The sequence below is a fragment of the Leucoraja erinacea genome, chromosome 13 (assembly GCF_028641065.1).
Source record: "Leucoraja erinacea ecotype New England chromosome 13, Leri_hhj_1, whole genome shotgun sequence".
Taxonomy (NCBI): Eukaryota; Metazoa; Chordata; class Chondrichthyes; order Rajiformes; family Rajidae; genus Leucoraja; species Leucoraja erinaceus.
The window spans coordinates 27,256,990-27,275,943 of NC_073389.1; the positions used below are offsets into that span (position 1 = coordinate 27,256,990).

Here is an 18,954-nt window from a genome sequence, read left to right on the forward strand (position 1 = left end):
CTTTTATAGCCTATGAAAGATGCAATTTAACACTTAATTTTTCTTTCATTTCATTATCACAAGGCTCTAATGGCTTGATAGTGACAAATAATTTTATATGCCATATAATGTCATTCCCTTTATTAGTTTGTTTATTGTCACATTTACTGAGTTACAGTGAAAAGCTTTTTCTATGTGCTATCCAGTCAGCAGAAAGACTATACATGATTACAATCAAGCTGTCCACAGTGTACAGATATAGGGTAAAGGGAATAACGTTTAGTGCAAGGGAACAATGTTTAGAGCAAGATTAAGGCCAGTAAAGTCCGATTAAAGATAATCCGAGAGTCTCCAAGAGGTAGATGGTAGGTCAAGATCGCTCTCTAGTTGATGATAGGATGGTTCAGTTGCCTGATAACAGCTGGAAAGAAAAAAATGAACCTTCTGAATTAATATGAACTAGGGTTAGAAGAGATTTGCACTGGGTTTTTTTTCCCCCTCTCCAAAACAATTCTCCTGCTTTTGTTTGTACACCTTTATAATGATGCTCTAAATTGCCTACATGCTTTCTGTCATTTATATCTATCATCAAAACAAGTACCACAGTGAAAGATTAAACAGAACTGTTGCAGGTCACATCTTCCAGCTCAGTGACAAAAATAGCCTGACATGCTAAGTTCCTCCAGCAGTTTTTGTTTTGTATTTTTTGCTAAAGAATCTAGCATCTGTAGTCTCTTGTATCTATAGAGGTAGATCAATCAGATCAGCATTCCCTATGCCAGATCTTTAAAGAAGTGAACCAAATTGTCCCACTTCCATGTAAGCCCTCTTGGCCCTGCATTTTTTTCACTAGTGTATCCAACTCACTTGTGGAAAAGTTGATTAGATGGTCCTTTCATGAATGCAGCCCATTGTACACTGCACTTCCAGCTATTTTGATTAGTTCAAGTCTCTTGTTATGAGATAGCGGGAGAATCAGCTGGATTATTTTCCAAGATGTATAGTGAGCAAATTGCATTGATAAAAGGCACCTGCCATAAACAGTGGTGACTACAGGTTCCATATTTTGGACAATAGCAACTGCTGCCGAGTAGTTTGGGATACTCATCCCAGGGGTTTTTCGTTCTTTATCTTCCGAATCTATGATCAGTGTAACCGTTAACAGAAATTTTATAAACATTTACTGTCTTATAAACATTAAGGGGGCGTCGCTGCGGTAGAGCTGCTGCCTTACAGCGCCAGTGACTGGTTCAATCCTGGCTACAGGTGCTGTCTACAGAGTTTGTACGTTCTCCCCGTGAACTGCGTGGGTTTTCCCCAGGTGCTCCAGTTTCTTACCACACTCTAAAGACGTACAGGTTTGTTGGTTAATTGGCTTCGGTAAAATTGTAATTTGTCCCTAGTGTATAGGATAGTGTTAATGTGTGGGGATCGCTGGTCGGGGAGGACTCAGTGGGCCGAAGGGCCTGTTTCCGCACTGTATCTCTAAACAGAGTCACAATTGTATATTTGAATCTGTGCTACTTTTTTTTTAAAGATAGTATATGTTAATCTTATCAAACTTTTACATTATTATTTAGATTGTTAATGCTAGAATATTTGCCCTACTGCTTAATATATTTAATTTTATTTAAATCATTGTATAATACACAAGTGTCATAATCATACAGAAAGGAAACAGGCCCATCTTGTCCATGCCATGCCCCGTCTACACTTGTCTCCCCTGCCTACAGTCGGCCCATATCCCTCTAAACCTTTTCTATCCATGTACCTGACCAAATGTTCTTTCGATGTTGCTACTGTACCTGCCTCAACTACCTCCTTTGGCAGCTCGTTTCATATACCCGCCACCCTGTGTGATAAAAAGCTGCCACTTAGGTCCCTATTAAATCTTTTTTCCCTTTTCACCTTAAACCTCTGGTTCTTGATTCCCCAATGTAGATGGGGCATCTTGGTCAGCATGGGCAAGTTAGGCAGAAAGACCTGTTTCCGTGCTGTATGTATGACTATTCGTGACATGATAAAAGTAACTTAAAGCAAATGGTTTGAGCTGCAGTAGTAAAACTGGGACACTGACATTTTAATAATGCTTGATCTCTTATTCTTTATGAGGTTAATATGCAGTCTTGTCTACTATGGACTGACTCTAAGTGCAGGTGACCTGGGTGGCGATCGATATCTAAACATAGCACTTTCTGGATTGGCGGAGTTGCCTTCATATCCTATCTGTCTCTTTCTGTTGAGTCGTACCTGGTAAGCTGATTTTAAATCTCGTGTTCCAAAAATATTTCTGGAATATTTCTCTTACTATTTAAAGTTTGCCTTGCTTTCCGAAATAATTGTATATAAAATTATGAGGGGCATAAATAAAGTAGACAGAACATTTTTGGGAGGATGGCAATGTCCAATATTTAAGGGCGGTGCAGTGGTAGAGCTGCTGCATTACAACGTCACAGACCCAAGTTCGATCCTGACTACGAGTGCTGCCTGTATGGAGTTTGTATGTTCTTTCTTTGACCGCATGGATTTTCTCCTGGTAGAGATACAGTGCTCCGGTTTCTTCCCACATTCCAAAGAAGTACAGGTTCGTAGGTTAATTGGCTTTGGTAAAATTGTCCCTAGTGTGTAGGATAGTGCAAGTGTATGGGTTGATTGCTGGTCGGCACAGACTCGGTTGGCCAAAAGGCCTGTTTCTCTAAAAGTTTAAAAAAAGTATAAAAAACACTAGAGGGCATAGCTTCAAGATGAGAGGGGGAAATTTTAGAGGAGATGTGTGGGACGTTTTTTTACACCGGGTTTTGGGGGCCTAGAACTCACTGCCAGGGGGTCGTGGTGTAGGCAATTACAACAGTGACATTTAGGATGCTTTTGGATCTGCACATGGAAGTGTAGTGAATAGAGGGATATGGGCCATGTACAGGCAAATGAGATCAGTTTAACTTGGCATCATGTTCGGCATAAACGTGGACTGTCCTGTGCTGTGCAGATTAATGTTTTATTTTCCTGATTTAGATTGGCATTAGCTGATTTACTTTTCCAATCTAAATGATTTTTTTTTGTGCTATGATACGGCATTATAAACGCCGGAGTAGATGATGGGCTGAATGGCCTAATTCTGCTCCTAAATTCAAAACATAGCGTGGAGCTGGGCATTGGTGGTGTTTGAACTGCTGTTTCTTGTGCCTTGTTCCATTAGGTCAGGTCGCAGGCGAACACTTGCAGGGTTTCTGCTTGTGGGAGGGGCAGCTTGTCTTATCATCATTTTTCTTCCAGAGACTAAAGGTAAGATAACAATTGTTCAGACAAACTGCATGTTTATCATATGATTGAAGGTCACAGCACTATACGTGCGCAATTAAAGTTCCTTTTTGTTATTTGTTTATTTCGGTACTTCTGAGTAATTGATATTAGAAGATTATTCATTTCTATGTTGGCTCTGTCTGAAAACAGTCCCAACCCAAAATGTCACCTATCTAGGAAGGAACTGCAGATGCTGTTTTATATCAAAGATAGACGCAAAGTGCTGGAGTAACTCAGCATCTCTGGAGAAAAAGGATGGGTAACTTTTCGGATCTGAAGAAGGGTTTTCTCCAGAGATGCTACCTGACTCTCTGAGTTACTCCAGCATCCAGCACTTCAGGTCCTTCGTTACTGAGTTACTCCAGCACTTTGTGTCCTTCATTACTATGTTAATATGGCTCGGATGTTTCATGCATGTAAATCATTGAAACTGGTATACTAATAGTTAATATTTCATGCCTAGTTTATTACTAAATCTATTTGAATACCTTTTGAATAACCTTTGTCAGTCAGGGGTTCATAGAAGAACATTGTTGAAGTTAGTGTTGTGCAGTGTTCAAGAGCCTGGTGGTTTACTTTAGACATTAGAGATACAATGCAGAAACGGGCTCTTCAACCAACTGAGTCCTCACTGACCATCCATCACCCGTTCACACTGTCTGAAGAAGGGTCTCGACCCGAAACGTCACCCATTCCTTCTTTCCAGAGATGCTGCCTGTCCCGCAGAGTTACTCCAGCTTTTTGTGTCTATCTTTCATTCAAACTAGTTCTGTTATCCCACTTTCTCATCCACTCCCTACACATTAGGGGCAATTTAGAGGGCCACACGTCTTGGGGATGTGGGAGGAACTTGTAGCACCTGGAGGAAACGCACAAGGTCACAGGGAGAACGTGCAAACTCCACACACACGCTGTGAGGCAGTGGCTCTACCAGCTGTGCTACCGGTGTATCAATAAACGTAACTAAACTAAACTGTCATGAAACTGATCTAAAATGCAATCTCTATGCTTTTTGATGTACATTCCAAATAGCCACTGCTTCTTCAGAGGAGAATGAATGACATTGAACTTTTTATGCTTCTGAGTCTGTTAAGTGCAGAAACATCTGAACTAATATTAAAATTATAGTAAACATGATATCCATTTGAACTCTTGGCACCAAAGCATTTGATGTTTATTTTAATTGTGGCTGCAATGTGAATTCTCCCCTATTTGAGAATACTTAACGCCTCATGGAGATTCGATGGCATCTTGGTTTAAATGGCTTGTATTTCATATTAACTTTATTTATTTTTGTTGCCGTTGTACATTCAACTTGGGCAAGGTGGGCCAAAGGGCCTGTTTCCACGCTGTAAGACTGTGTCTCTGTAACTTATTTTTCAAAATACTGATTTTTTGAGTGCATTTTCTTGGTTGTGAGCTTTAAGATTTACTTTCGGAGAAAAACCTTTCCTTTTGGATATTTGTTTTCTAGCCTTTGATATTTGCTGTTAAATTAACAATATTATTGATATTATTTTAAGAATTTAATGCAAAACCTTCATATAACTAAATCTATATACTCTTTTTCAGGCACTGGGTTGTTGTCCGTTGTCATTAGCCAAACTCCCTCTATTCTGGGTAAACTGTCTATAAGCGCTGCATTTAATGTAGTCTACATCTATTCCTCTGAACTCTTTCCCACCTCAGTCAGGTAGGTTTGTGGTCAGTCAAATCTGTAGAGTGACTGTAATTATCCATTTCTGATGTTCCATTTGCAATCCCAGTTTTTCTTTTCAATGTATTTGTCTCAATTTATTCTTTTCATGTAATGATGCTGGCAAGATTTATTTCCCCAGGCAAAGGTTGGGACAGTGGTGCAGCGATAGTGTTGTAGTCTTACACCGCCAGAGACCCGGGTTTGATCCTGACTACGGGTGCTGTCTGTGCAGAGTTTGCACGTTCTCCCCGTGAAGCACATGGGTTTTCCCTAGATGCTCCAGTTTCCACCCACATTCCAAAGACGTGCAGGTTTATAGGTCAATTGGCTTCTGTAAATTGCCCCTTGTGTGTAGGATAAACTAGCGTAGGGTTGGTCGTTGACGGTGGGCCAAAAGGCCCTTTTTTTACACTATCTCTGAAACTAAGTGTTTGGTCTGTTGTGTATGGTGGAACTGGAATCTAAAAGGCTAGATAGGTAGAATAGATAGAACAGTCTGAAATAGTGTCCCGACCTGAAACGTCACCTACCTATTTTCGCCAGAGATGATGCCTAATCTGCTGAGTTTCTCCAGCATTAGTGTTTATCTTTGGTATAAACCAGCACCTGCAGTTCCTTGTTGTTGCTTTTAGGCTAGATGGCTGTTCCTTTTCCTGAAAATTGCCAACTACGTAGAAAATTTAAGAAGTATTGAGGAGGCTGCAAAGAGATTTAGATGAGAAAAGGTAATGTGGGGAAAAATTGTTCATTTTCGCAGAAATATCCAACAAAAGCGCAGTAACCAAATTGATTGAATCACTGAAAGATACAGCATGGAAACAGGCCCTTTGGCCCATCGAGTCCATACCGACCATCGATCGCCCGTTCACACCAGTCTTATGCTATCCCACTCTCATCCACTCCCTACACACGCTAGGAAGCAATTTTTCAGAGGCCAATTAACCTGCAAACCCGCACGCCTTGGGATGTGGGAGGAAAATGCCTGAAAGAAACTCGGCAGTCACAGGGAGAACATGCAAACCCCACAAAGATCGGGATCAAACTCAGAAATAAAGGTGTTCAAATGCATGAATTACACAGGGCTAAAGTTGTAGGAGGAGGGGGTAATTAGAAAAGCTAACATTTTTTATTGCCAGAGTAACTTTAAAACGACAATAGGGAAATTTTGTTTCAATTACAAATCATTTTGGTGAGATCACATTTGGAGTACTGTGTTTGGTTTGGATTTTATTTAAGGAAGGACATTAATGTGATGGAGGGAGTTTTGAAAAGGATTTTTAGACTGATGGGCAGGATTTTGTTGAGGAAAGCTTACATAAGCTTGATATTTTCTGCTGTAGTTCAGAATTGTGAGAGTGAAGTTATTTTTTGTTGTTATTTTTATGTCTTTCAGTATGTTTTGGGCTTTGTGTAAATGTATTCATGATATTGCCTCACAGTCTCCAATATACAGTTTTGTTTATGCTTGGCACATCATGATCTTCCACATCCTCTATTTGTCTGGTTATAATAGATTTGTATTTAGTTTTGCTTCCACTAAGAATTTGCAGCATAGAAACAGGCCCTTCGGTCCATTGAGTCCACACTGACCAACGATCACCCATTCACACCAGTTCTAAGTCATCCCACTTTATCATCCCTACACACTAGGGGGTAATTTACAGAGGAACAATTAATCTACCAACCCGCACATCTTTGGAATGCGGGAAAAAACCAGAGCACCCAGAGGAAACCCACATGGTCATGGAGAACATGCAAACTCAACACAAATAGCACCCGAGGTCGGGATCGAATTTGGGTCTCTGGCGTCTTGAGGCTGTAGCATTACCTACTAGATTGAATTAATATTTCTTTGAATATAAATACATTCTTCGATGTTTGAATATTTTTTATCTACTGATGTAACTGGGAACCAATTCTTACTTTGTGTTACATTTGGGTTCATAAGTTATAGGAACAGAATCAGGCAATTTGGCCCATCAAATCTTCCCCGCCATTCAATCATGGCTGATCTATCTTTCCCTTTCAACCCCATTCTCCTGCCTTCACCCCTAACATCTGACACCCGTATTAATCAAGAATCTATCAATCTCCGCTTTAAAAATATCTATTGACCTACCTTTCCACACCTTTCTGTGGTAATGAATTCCACAGATCCACCACCCTCTGAATTAAAAAAAATTCCTCCTCATCTCCTTTCTAAAAGTGCATCCTTTTATTCTGAGGCTATGGCCTATGGTCCTAGACTCTCCCATTAGTGGAAACATCCACTCTATCCAGGCCTTTCATTATTCAGGAAGTTTCAATGAGTACCCCCTCATCCTTCTAAACTTCAGTGAGTACAGGTCCAGTGCCATCAAAGGCTCATCATAATCATCCCTGGGAGGTCTCTGGCCTTAGAACGTCACTCTAAATCCCTATTTGTTTTTTAGCAAATTTGTCAGGATTTACGATGTAAAAAGTAGAATCGTACAAAATCTTAATTGCAAACTATTTTGAGGTCTTTGTTGACTGATGGCACATCAGCATTTTTTTTTTTTTTTAGATTTTCAATGGTGTGAAATTCTGCACTGAGCCATTCTTGCATGAATGTGAATTTGTATGTCAGAGTTTCAACTAATTTTATTTTTTGTTGTTTTCCTATAGGAATGTTGGAATGGGAATCTGTTCTATGTCTTCCAGAATTGGTGGGATTATTGCACCCTTTGTCCCATCGCTGGTGAGTCTGCAGTCTTTTGTTTTCTACCTCGGACCCCATTAGATCCTTCCCCTTCCAAGCTGTCTACTTGATTCAGTTTGTCTTCCAATCCTGCTTCAGTAAATCTAAGTTGGTAATGAGCATTTTGTTAATAAAATCTGTATTTGGATGTTCATTGATCTCAAAGGCTATAGATTAAAGGAGGGCTTTAGGACTCGGATTTTATTTGTGGAAAGGAACTTCAGATGCTGGTTTAATCAGAAGATAGACACAAAGTGCTGGAGCAACTGAGCAGGTCATGAGGCATCTCTGGAGAAAAATGATGGTGACGTTTTGGGTCGGGTCGGATCTGAACCAAAATGTCACCCATCCTCCTCCAGAGATGCTCTCTGACCTACTCCAGCGCTTTGTGTGTATATCAGATTGTATTTGTTATTTACCATTCTGTGCAACACAGTAATGTCTGAAGAAGGGTCTCAACCCGTAATGTCACTTATTCATGTTCTCTAGAGATGCTGCCTGACCTGCTGAATTTCTCTAGCACTTTGTATTATTTTGAGCTTCATTTGTTATGTTGATATAACATAAAGACCAACACATTACTGGGTGTTCAGGAAATCGTGGTATGCAAGGTTAAATTTAGTAGATACTAGACTAAGTGAGACCCGTTGGGTCCCAAACACACAGGAGGCTTGGTCCCCCTATGCAACCCGTTTCCCAATGCAATATTCCACCACTCATCCGTTCCCCCAACGCAACCCGTTCCTCCAAAGCAATATTCCACCACTCACCTATAGCCCCTAACTGCGCAGGCGCGGCAGTTTCCCCTCATCTCCGAGCACTCCCTCCCCCTCCTCTTCATGTGTGGGAGGGGAGGGGGGAGGGAAGTGGGGTGGAAGGGAGAAGGGGTATGTGTGAACGGGGAGGTGTAGGGCGGGGGGAGAGGTTGGTGTGGGGGGAGGGGGTGTGTGTCGGGGGCCCAACCCCGCCACACATAGTTTTCCTGGGGCTGGGCTGCTTGGGGGTCGCTTTGGCTGTCTCCGAAAATTGTGTCCGTTTGGAAACCTCCGCCGGCCATCCTCAGCTCCAGTAAAGATACGATGGCGCAGGAAGGGGCGGACCGTCCCGGGGAGTGACAGGGGAAGAGACTAATCCGCGCGGCGCTGACTGGCAGGAGAAGAGATCGATCTGCGCACGTGCAGTTTTTAAGATTTTTGAACCTCGCTAACGTTTGCGACATTCAACCGGTCGGAACGAAACTTGGTAGACTCGCAGCACAGGAGAACGGTGAGTGAACTGCCGAAAAATATTAGCGCTATCGCAAACGGTTTTTGCGCAAATCGGATGATAACAAGATCAGAGTTTTAGTTATGTATAGATAGATAGATAGATAGATAGATTAGAGGACATTGAAGTATGAAACACAGTCCTTGTCAAAATATCAATGATTCTTTATCTCAATTCTTCAAAACATTGAGGATAGGGCAGGAAAATGTTGATCAGCTGTAACTTTGAAACGTGGAACAGGCTTGAAGGCCAAATTGCCTACTCCTTCCCCACCTTGTTCCCAAAAGAATGTATTCAAACATTGTGAAACATTTTTAATTCTAAAATTAAGTCCTTGAGTACATCCCAAACTTTATTTCATTTTCATTTTCTCTGCAATTCTCAGTAAATGGGATTTTCTGTTGTTTCTTTAACCTGTTTTTGCTCATCATGAGCTGCTGTCAGCCTCGATTATCAGCTTCCCGCTGTTGGTCTGTTGTTGAACGCCATAGATAACCTGTAGAAAATGCCAAATTGAATGTCAAATAGAGGCCTGTGATCTGGAACACATTAACTTTTGTGGTTATGTGTAGAAAGGAACTGCAGATGCTGGTTTAACCAAAGATAAACACAAAAAGCTGGAGTAACTCAGCTGGACAGGCAGCATCTCTGGAGAGAAGGAATGGGTAACGTTTCAGACGTTCAGTCTGAAGAAGGGACTCGACCCGAAACGTCACCCATTCCTTCTCTCCAGAGAGGCTGCCTGTCCTGCTGAATTACTCCAGCATTTTGTGTCTTATCGACCTTTGTGGTTAGCTTTCCCTAGATTAACGTTGAATTCCATTCCTTTGGAACCGTTAAATTCCAAGCCAATAGTTGGTTTTGTTTCAATTCAATTGTATCCAAAGTAACTTGCTTATTTACTATAACCACCTGATTTGTCTTTGTTTTTCTATGAATAGTCGATGAATAGTTTTAAATGTTTTTACATTAAAACACCATTAAGGGTCATATTTGTGTAATTACAGTTAAACACATTATTTAATTGTAATTACACATCTCAGCCTTGGTTATCTGGTTTAGTTCAGTTTATTATCTTCACGTACAGCGAAAAGCTTTTTTGATGTGTGCTATCCATGGTCACAATCAAGCCATCCACAGTGTACAAATACAGGATAAAGGGAATAATGCTTCCCGGTGACAAATCTGAGGTGATTAAGAAGAGCATTGTTAGTGTCAGAAATGCTGCTGTTGAATTAAAGGTTTAAAAGAGTGGAGCTATTGTAATGAATGATAGCGGATCCACTTCTGGGACCAGTACGCAGAGGGTCGCCTGGCTTCAGCGCCATCTTGCATGGAAGTCTATCGATCATTAGAGCTAGTTAGCCCCCTGGTTGGAAGTAAATATTGATCCTGCATTATCTTTCTTAAGATGTTGTATTGACGTGAATACAAATGCTATAAGGATTGCTAATGTACGGTTCTAATGTGGTCTGAGCATTATTCCGGTAATGCCAATTTCTGGCATATTCTTGAGATGGTGATTCGGAATTCTGTTGCCGGTTTTACTGAAACAAAATATTCAGTGTTGCTGTGTTATGCTGCCAGCTTAAGTTAATTTGCTTGTTGAAAATCAAAGCAACAATCAGTGGACTAATTAGCTTCGCCTGCATTCATGTACAGCAGGAGTTTACTCAATTGAGATGAAGGGGAAATATTGACAGATGATTGTCACTACTGATATTCCTTTGCTCTTGATAACTGGCACGCACCCAAGGAAGGCAGTTGGAAAGCACTGGGTGTTCATGCAAGATTTATTATATTAACAGCACCTTTGTTTCCCCATCTCAAAATAAAGCATAGTCTTTAACGGAACTTAAACTTAGGGTCAGAGTCCCCCTCGTCCTCATCTTTCACCTCATCAGCCGTCGCATACAGAATACAATCCTCCAACATTTTCGCCACCTCCAACTGGATCCCACCACTAGCCATCTCCACCACTTTCCGCTCTCCACTGAGACCGTTCCCTCCGCAACTCCCTGGTTAACTCGTCCCTTCCCAATCAAACCACCCCCTCCCCAGGTACTTTCATTTGCAAATGCAGGAGATGCAACACCTGTCCCTTTACCTCCCCCCCCCCCCCCCCCGACTCCGTCCAGGAACGCCGGGAGTCTATTCAGATGAGGCAATGGTTCACTTGCACTTCCTCCAACCTTATCTACTCTATCCTGTGTTCCAGGTGTGAACTATATATCGGCGAGAACAAGCGCAGGCTTGGCGATCATTTCGCTGAAACCTACCTGATCTCCCAGTTGCCAAACACTTTAACTTCCCCTCCCATTCCCACAGAGATCTTTCTATCCTGGGCCTCCTCCATTGTCAGAGTGAGGCCCAGCACAAATTAGAGGAACAACACCTCATGTTTCACTTGGGCATCTTACACCCCAGCAGTATGAACATTGACTTCTCTAACTTCAAGTAACCCTTGCTCTCCATCCCTCCCCCCTTCCCAGTTCTCCGACCAGTCTGACTGTCCTCAATTACATTTTATCTCTGTTTGCTAACAATCTCCTAGCTAACAATGATCTATTCTACATTTGCCTTGATCTCCATCCCCTTTATCTCATTTCCACACTTCTTTATCTCTGTATCTCCCTCTCCCCTGGCTCAGTCTGAAGAAGGGTCTCGACCCGAAACGTCACCCATTACTTCTATCCAGAAATGCTGCCTGACCCACCGAGTTACTCCAGTATTTTGTGTCTAATTTCTTCTAAGTTTAGTTTAGAGACACAGCATGGAAACAGGCCATTCGGTCCACCGGGTTCACGCCGGCCATCGATCACACGTTCACCCTATTTCTATGTTATCCCACATTCTTGTCCACTCCCTACACACTAGGAACAATTTACAGAGACCAATTAACCTACGAACTCGCACATCTTTTTGGGATGCACCTGGAAGAAACCCATGCAGTTACATGGATAAGGTGCAAACTCCGCACGGACAGCACTTGACGTCAGGATCATTCCTGTGTTAGATTAAACGTGACACTTTTGCATCACATTCCACTAGTTACAACTTTTTGTGTAAAATTTTATTTCCCCTGCTTTATTTTCTATAGAGTATATGGAAGTGACTTGAGATTTGTCTTTGGCAGGTCACCAGTTATGCACTGGGTCATCTCTGACTGCACTTGGACACGTTTTAGTGTAATTAGAAACCTTTTACAACATTGTTTACATGAAAGAGCAGACATCAATTGGCCAATAAAAGGATTTCTCAGTATTTTCCATCTTAGAAGTCACGCACCATCGAAACAGACCCTTCAGCACAAATCATCCATGCTGTCCAAGATGCCTCATCTAGTCCCAATTGCTGGCATTTGGCCAGTATCCCTCAAATCTTTTGTATCCTTGTACCTGCCCATATGTCTTTAAAATGTTGTTATAGTAGTTGTCTCTGGCAGAGCTAGACATTGAAGTTTGCAATCTCCTCTGGCAGCTCATTCCATAAACCCATCATCCTCTGAGTTGCCCCTCAGGTTCCTAATAAATCTTCCCCTCTCGCCTTACACCTATGTCCTTTGGTTCTTGATTTCCCTACTCTGTGCATTCATCCTATATATTCCCTTCTTGATTTTTAAATACTTCTGTAAGATCACCCCTCAACCTCCTGTGCTCCAAGGAGTAAAGTTCGAGCCTGCCCAACTTCACCCTGTAGCTCAGGCCCTTGAGTCCTCGTGAACCGTCTCGGCATTCCTTGCAGCTTAATGACATCCTTTCCACAGCAAAATCGAACACCATCCCCAAGTGTGGCCTCACCAACATCTTGTACAACTGTAACATCAATATAGTGGATGACACTATTGTATAGTGGATTCTCATTTTTTATTATCTTTCATTGTCAGTAACCAGAGATCAAACTGAGGGGGAAAATGTGACCACTACGAGTTTGTGCTTTAATGTCATAGTTCAACATGAAGCTGAATGCTCCTGTTTATTTAGTACATAAATCCGTCAAATGATTTTAAGCATGGGATTATTGACATCTAGAAATAATTCATTCAATTCTGAAGGCAGGAAAATACACATTACGTTCCATTATCAAACTTTAGACTTTAGAGATACAGTGCAGAAACAGGCCCATGAGTCCGCGCCGACCAATGATCGCACCCCACACTAGCACTATCTACTAACTAGGTACAATTTTTACAACTGACTGAAGCCAATTCACTTGGAGTGTAGGAGGAAACCGGAGCACCTGGAAAAAACCTAAGTGGTCATTGGGAGAACATACAAACTCCCTACCGACAGCACCCGTAATCAGGATCAAACCCGGGTCTTTGGCGCTATAAGGCAGCAACTCTACTCTGGTTTACAAAAGAAGGCACAAGGTTCTGGAGAAACTCAAGGCAGCATCTCTGGAGAACATGGATTGGTGATGTTTCGGGTCAAAACCCTTCTTCAGACTGGACAGGGATCCTGACTTGAAACATCACCTATCCATGTTTTCTAGGGATGTTGCCTGACCGTCTGAGTTACTCTAGCATTTGTATTATCTAGCATGATGTTGCCTGACCGTCTGAGTTACTCTAGCATTTGTATTATCTACTGGTTTATGTAGGACAGGGATTTCTACCCACACTGCTTATATCATTTTATTTGCATGTTTCTCTTTTGACCTAGCTGCTATCATTTCTTCCTGATACTATGCATTCCATGAGTTTGTCAACTGTGGTGTAATAAGATATCAGTGCCAATTTATTAATAACTTAAGAAAACATTTTGTTTTGCCTGAAACATGACCATTTTCACATGGGTTGGGCAAGTATAGAAACGTACTAAACAAAAGGGTTTTGTGTCGAGTGGCTGGCTATGGGATTTTTCTGTAACTTGAGGAGATATTAAAAATTCTGTGAGTTACAGTTTGCCTGTGGAAATTGAGCTTTTTGTTAAACCTTTAATTTATTGTATTAAAAAAAAATAGACCGACTTGCAAGTTAATTAAACATAAGCATCTCAATATACTTAATATGCTCAGAATGAACTTAATTCAATAGCTTAGTATTATGGTTTTAATACTTCCATTGAATATATGTAGGGCAGCTGTATAATTTTCGGTATTTTACTTTCTGAAAAGAACACAAGTGACACGGCGAGTCGGGCAGCATCTCTGGAGAACATGGATAGGTGACGTTTTGGGTCAGGGCCCTTCTTCAGACGTATTTCTGGAATATAGGTTCTTTAATATGCATGCGATAATATACAACTTGTCTAATCACTAAATCTTGGGTTTATACTTCCATGTGGCAACGTTGACAAATGTTCTTGCCCATCAGTTGTAGCTGCATGGAGAATTAGAGTTCTTAAGGAATTGGAGGTTTTATTTAAAAGCCATTTCATATCTTGTGTGTTCTGCCAAGGTATGATAGGATTCTGTTAATTTAGAGATACAGCATGGAAGCAGTCCCTTTGCCCCACTGAGTCCACACCAACCTTCGATCACCCATTCACACCAGTTCTATGTTATCTCACTCTCATCCACTCCGTACACATTAGGGTCACTCCATACACTAGATCAACCCGACACATTAGGGACAATTTACCGAAGCCAATTAACCTACACACCTCTACGTTTTTGCTATGTGGGAGAAAAACAGAGCACCCGGAGAAATCCCACGTTGTCACGGGGAGAACCTACAAAATCCGTACAGACAGCACTTGTAGTCAGGATTGAACCAGGGTCTCTGGCGCTGGGAGGCAGCAACTCTTCTGCTGTGCCACCGTGCCGCACCTGTTCCTGAGAACAGTTCGTAATCCCAAAGCGTATGCAAGGCAGACATGAAGGGAAGTTGTCTGGGAGAGGAGAGGGTCACAGAAACAGCGGTGACAGGAGTGCAAGCAGGAGTAGATAGCCACCCTCCAGCCGGCATCACTGACTCTGTGACTCCAGCCGGCATCACTGACTCTGTGAGTCTGCTTAGCATTCCCAGCTCTGCACTGCTCAATCCAGCTCTCGAGAGTTGCAACCTGAGTGTTGGGAAAAGAAGGCAGGCGGAAATAGTGTCATAAAGTCATACAGCATGTGAACTGGCCCTTCGGCTCACCTTGCCCATACCGAGCAAAATGCCCCATCTACTGTAGACCCACGTGCCCACCTTTGGTCCATATCCTTCTGAACCTGTCCAAATGTCTTTTAAATGCTGTTATAGTACCTGCCTCAACTACCTCCTCTGGCAGCTCATTCCATTTACCCACCACTCGTTTTTCGAAAAAGATACCCCTCATTTTTCTCCAAACACGTACAGGTTTGTAGGTTAATTGGTTTTGATAAAATTGTACATTACCCCTAGTGTACGGGGGTGACCGCTGGTCAGCACGTTCAATCAATCAACTCTATTCAACCAAAGTATTTGTTTGGGGGAGCACGGTATCTCCTCAATTATTATGAAATGCCTGGACCTCTTACACTCTGGAACATTTGCCTGCTAAGAGATGCGATTGAGGCCAACTATAGCCTTCTGTATTTAAAGATTTTGACTGAAGAATGTTTGCATGTGCTTTTGGTTCTTGTGTTTGGCGGCCTTATCCAATGCCCAGTCATTTGTGCCTTCAGTCTTGTGTTTATTGGCATTTCTTCCATTCATTAATTCACAGAAATCCATTCAGGTGTCGTTGCATTTTGTGGTACTTGGAGTTGCCGGTCTGCTGGCAGGGGTGCTGTGCTTACTTCTGCCTGAAACGCTGAATAAACCTGTGCCTGAGAAGATCTCTGACCTCTACGGCATTGCGCATCACAAACGTGATATAGTGGTTCCGCAGGTCAGTGGAGTGGTGTGTTACCAGTGTAATTGATTGACGACTGCTCTAGTCTAGACACACAGCGCTACAGTAACTGAAAGTGCTGGAGATACATTCTCCTCTGTACACTAATTAATGATGATAGTTGCTTACCGTCCTTTCATTACGCAGGACTACAGCCTGGAAACAGGCCCTTTGACACTACTTGCCCACACCGACCAACATGTCCCATCTACGCTAGCCTCACCTACCTGTGTTTGGCCCATATCCCTCTAAACCTATCTATGTACATGTCCAAATATAATTTAAACGTTGTGATTGTACCTGCCTCAACTATCTGCTCGGGCAGCTCATTCCATGTACCCACCACCCTGTGTGTGTGTGTATTGTATTTTTTTAAAGTTGCTTTATTAAAATAAAGGGCAGATGAATTACAATAAAATACTACAATAGTGGTCAATCTCAGCCTATTTTTCTTCACTTAACTGCAAATTATATATTTATTTTCAGGCAAGTGTCGTGAATCCCACTGGAGAGAGCAGTGAGAGTGAAGAGGATTTTGCTGTCGATGAAGGGACAGCGTTGATCCAGTAACATGAAGAATATTCTACACTTTAAAGAGAGTGCAATACTGTAAGAAGCACTTTACCTTTGCAGTTTACTGTTTTTCATGTACACCCTGCTTATTTATTGAAAAGTGCAATGCTAGTTGGAACCTTGCTGGCATTACAGTATTCAGGATGTTTACAGGATACACGATCAAACAATAATGTGAACCTTGCGGTGCTGTGATTAATAAGTGAATTTGGCAATGGGGCCTGACTTACTTAATGTGCTAGAAAGGACACAAAGTGCTGGAGTTACTCAGAGGGTCAGGCAGCATCACTGCAGAACATGGATAGGTGATGTTTCGGGTCCGGACCCTTTAGACTTGACCCTCTCTCCCTGAAATGTCACTTATCCATGTTCTCCAGAGATGCTGCCTGACCTGCTGAGTTACTCCAGCTCTTTGTGTTTGTTTTGTGCATTAACCAGCATCTGCAGTTCCTCATTTCTACTCCATAACTGAACGTGCTATTACATCTGATCATCCTGTACTGGGCGAGGCATTTTTCTTTGTGTTTCTTGGCATCCACCCTCGTTCTTCTTCTGCCTCTCGTCTTGGTTGCATTGGAGGTGTTTATTTCTGAACTAGACGGAAGTTGGCCCTACCTCAAATTTTAAGTCTCGAGTTCATAAACAAAACCACCACTCATGCCTGAGGTACGACTTGTGTGGTAACAACATCCTTTTCTGACTTTCTGGAATTGTATTTATGAAAGCACCACCAGTAGGAAAGAAGCACCCGAGCCACTATGCTGCCCTAAGTTATAAGTCGCTGTACTTCAAAACAGTGCATTCTATGTGAAATACCTCATACCTGTAAAGTGCAATGAAATGCTGTACAAGTTTTTAATTATCATCTTATTTTCTGTTTTGGGAAGTTCTCCAAGTTGATTGCTGGATAAAAGAAAAACTCCTGGAAATGTATAATGCTGACCTGTATGTTCTTGGCCATTTTACTTAACAACGGTGTAAATGGGGAGAGAAACGCTTATTTTAGGATACTGGTTCTGAAAATGGAATATATTCTCCTTTTGTCGTCTAACACAACCATAAAGAACTTCTCATTAGGCATGGTGTCATTCTGCAAATTCCCTTGCAGTGAATTGCAATTTTTTTTCTCCACAGTATTCAATAACCAATCTTTATCGTTTCTTCTCAGATCATGTTTGTTTGCTGGTAGTTTAAGGCTGCAGCTTTGTCCATTAAAAAAATTGGGTTAAGATCACACCAACTAGTTTCATGAAATGAGTGACGCTAATAGAGAGAATACTTCTGTTAACCAGATCCCATTGATGTAAGGAAACATTTTCTGAAATATCTGGTGCATATTTGATTTTTATAAGCTGAAAATATGTTGAAGGTTGAAATTAGAATCAAGGACTTTTTAAGAGTTCTATTATGTATACTAGACAAGTAAATTATTTCTTTAAGGCAATATCTCCCAAGTGTAACTTCCAAGAAAGTTTTTCTTTTTTAAATGTCCACTTCTTGAAAATAATTGTGCCTGGACCAATAATATATTATTTTCTTGTTAGTACAAAATTAGTTTAAATGGAACACAAAGTTAATAGTGGCCAGAAAGCAAATGCTCTACAATTGCATCTTCAGTAGCCAGTACCAGCATTGAAAATATATAATAGATGTGAAGATGTATGCTGCAAAGCATTGCAATTATAACAAAATGAAAAAGGTTCTTGCCGAATTTTATCGTTCTTCTAGAGGAAGATCAAAGACTTGCCAACTGCTCACCAAATGGGTATTAAATCCTGAAGTAACGTTTGAAGAATTTGGTTCAAAAGTGTTTGAAAAAAATGTACGGCACTCCTTTTTAATTTTGGCAAATCTTTCCCAAATGGCTATCTGTCATGGAAGTTGCTCCTGCATTGGGACCAGTGAGCTAAAGTGCTTTAATTTGTAGTAATGCTCATTCCCTGTCTATACCAAAGAAACTCATCCTTACCAATGTTTGGACATATCTACATGGTCGACTTAACTCTGCCAGTCTTGTCAATCAAGAAGATTTTTATTCTGTTTTCAGCTTGCAAAGTTTTGGTTTAGAATCCAAAATGGTAATGGATCAATTCTTATGACAAAAAGCAAACGGACTTCTTAATACAAGTACCAAACTGTCTCCTCATGTATTCCCTTTTGTATACATTACATTTAATACATTCCTTGTTTGTATTATGTGTACTAATGACATTTTGGAAAGGGACACTGAGATTTCATAAATTGTAAGTTAGGAGTTAGAACTGGTTTTGGGGCTCGTTCTAATTTCAATTCCAATGCTTTAATTCTAATTCCAACGCTTTGTACAATTTGTGTATGTATGTTTTCTTACTGATCCAGATTTCTTGGAAATAAACTATATTGTACACTATATTAATCCAATTGATTACTTTGAATATGTCATGTGATTAAAATTCATAGAACGCTTAGCTGAAAAAATGCCACACACTTTTGCGGAAATTGATTTTGCAGTAACCAAAGAGCTTGTGCGCATGATAGAAATCTGGATGTAGTTGGGTACTCTGACCCTGCTTGCATTTTAGACAATTATCATTAAATCCTCATGCACACAGTTGTTTAGTTGAGTTTAGTTAATT

General features: G+C 41.2%; 1 protein-coding gene across 1 annotated transcript in view; it reads left to right on the forward strand.

Moving 5' to 3' along the window:
* LOC129702737 (solute carrier family 22 member 15-like) overlaps positions 1-18,728 on the forward strand; it is a 30,133-nt gene extending 11,405 nt beyond the window's left edge. Inside the window, exons 7-12 of the mRNA XM_055644675.1 lie at positions 2,092-2,232; positions 3,176-3,261; positions 4,852-4,972; positions 7,625-7,697; positions 15,599-15,763; positions 16,253-18,728. Of these exons, the coding sequence (XP_055500650.1) occupies positions 2,092-2,232; positions 3,176-3,261; positions 4,852-4,972; positions 7,625-7,697; positions 15,599-15,763; positions 16,253-16,336 (670 nt within the window). The 3' untranslated portion in view covers positions 16,337-18,728. The remainder of the gene's footprint in view (positions 1-2,091; positions 2,233-3,175; positions 3,262-4,851; positions 4,973-7,624; positions 7,698-15,598; positions 15,764-16,252) is intronic.
* Positions 18,729-18,954: the final 226 nt, after the last annotated feature.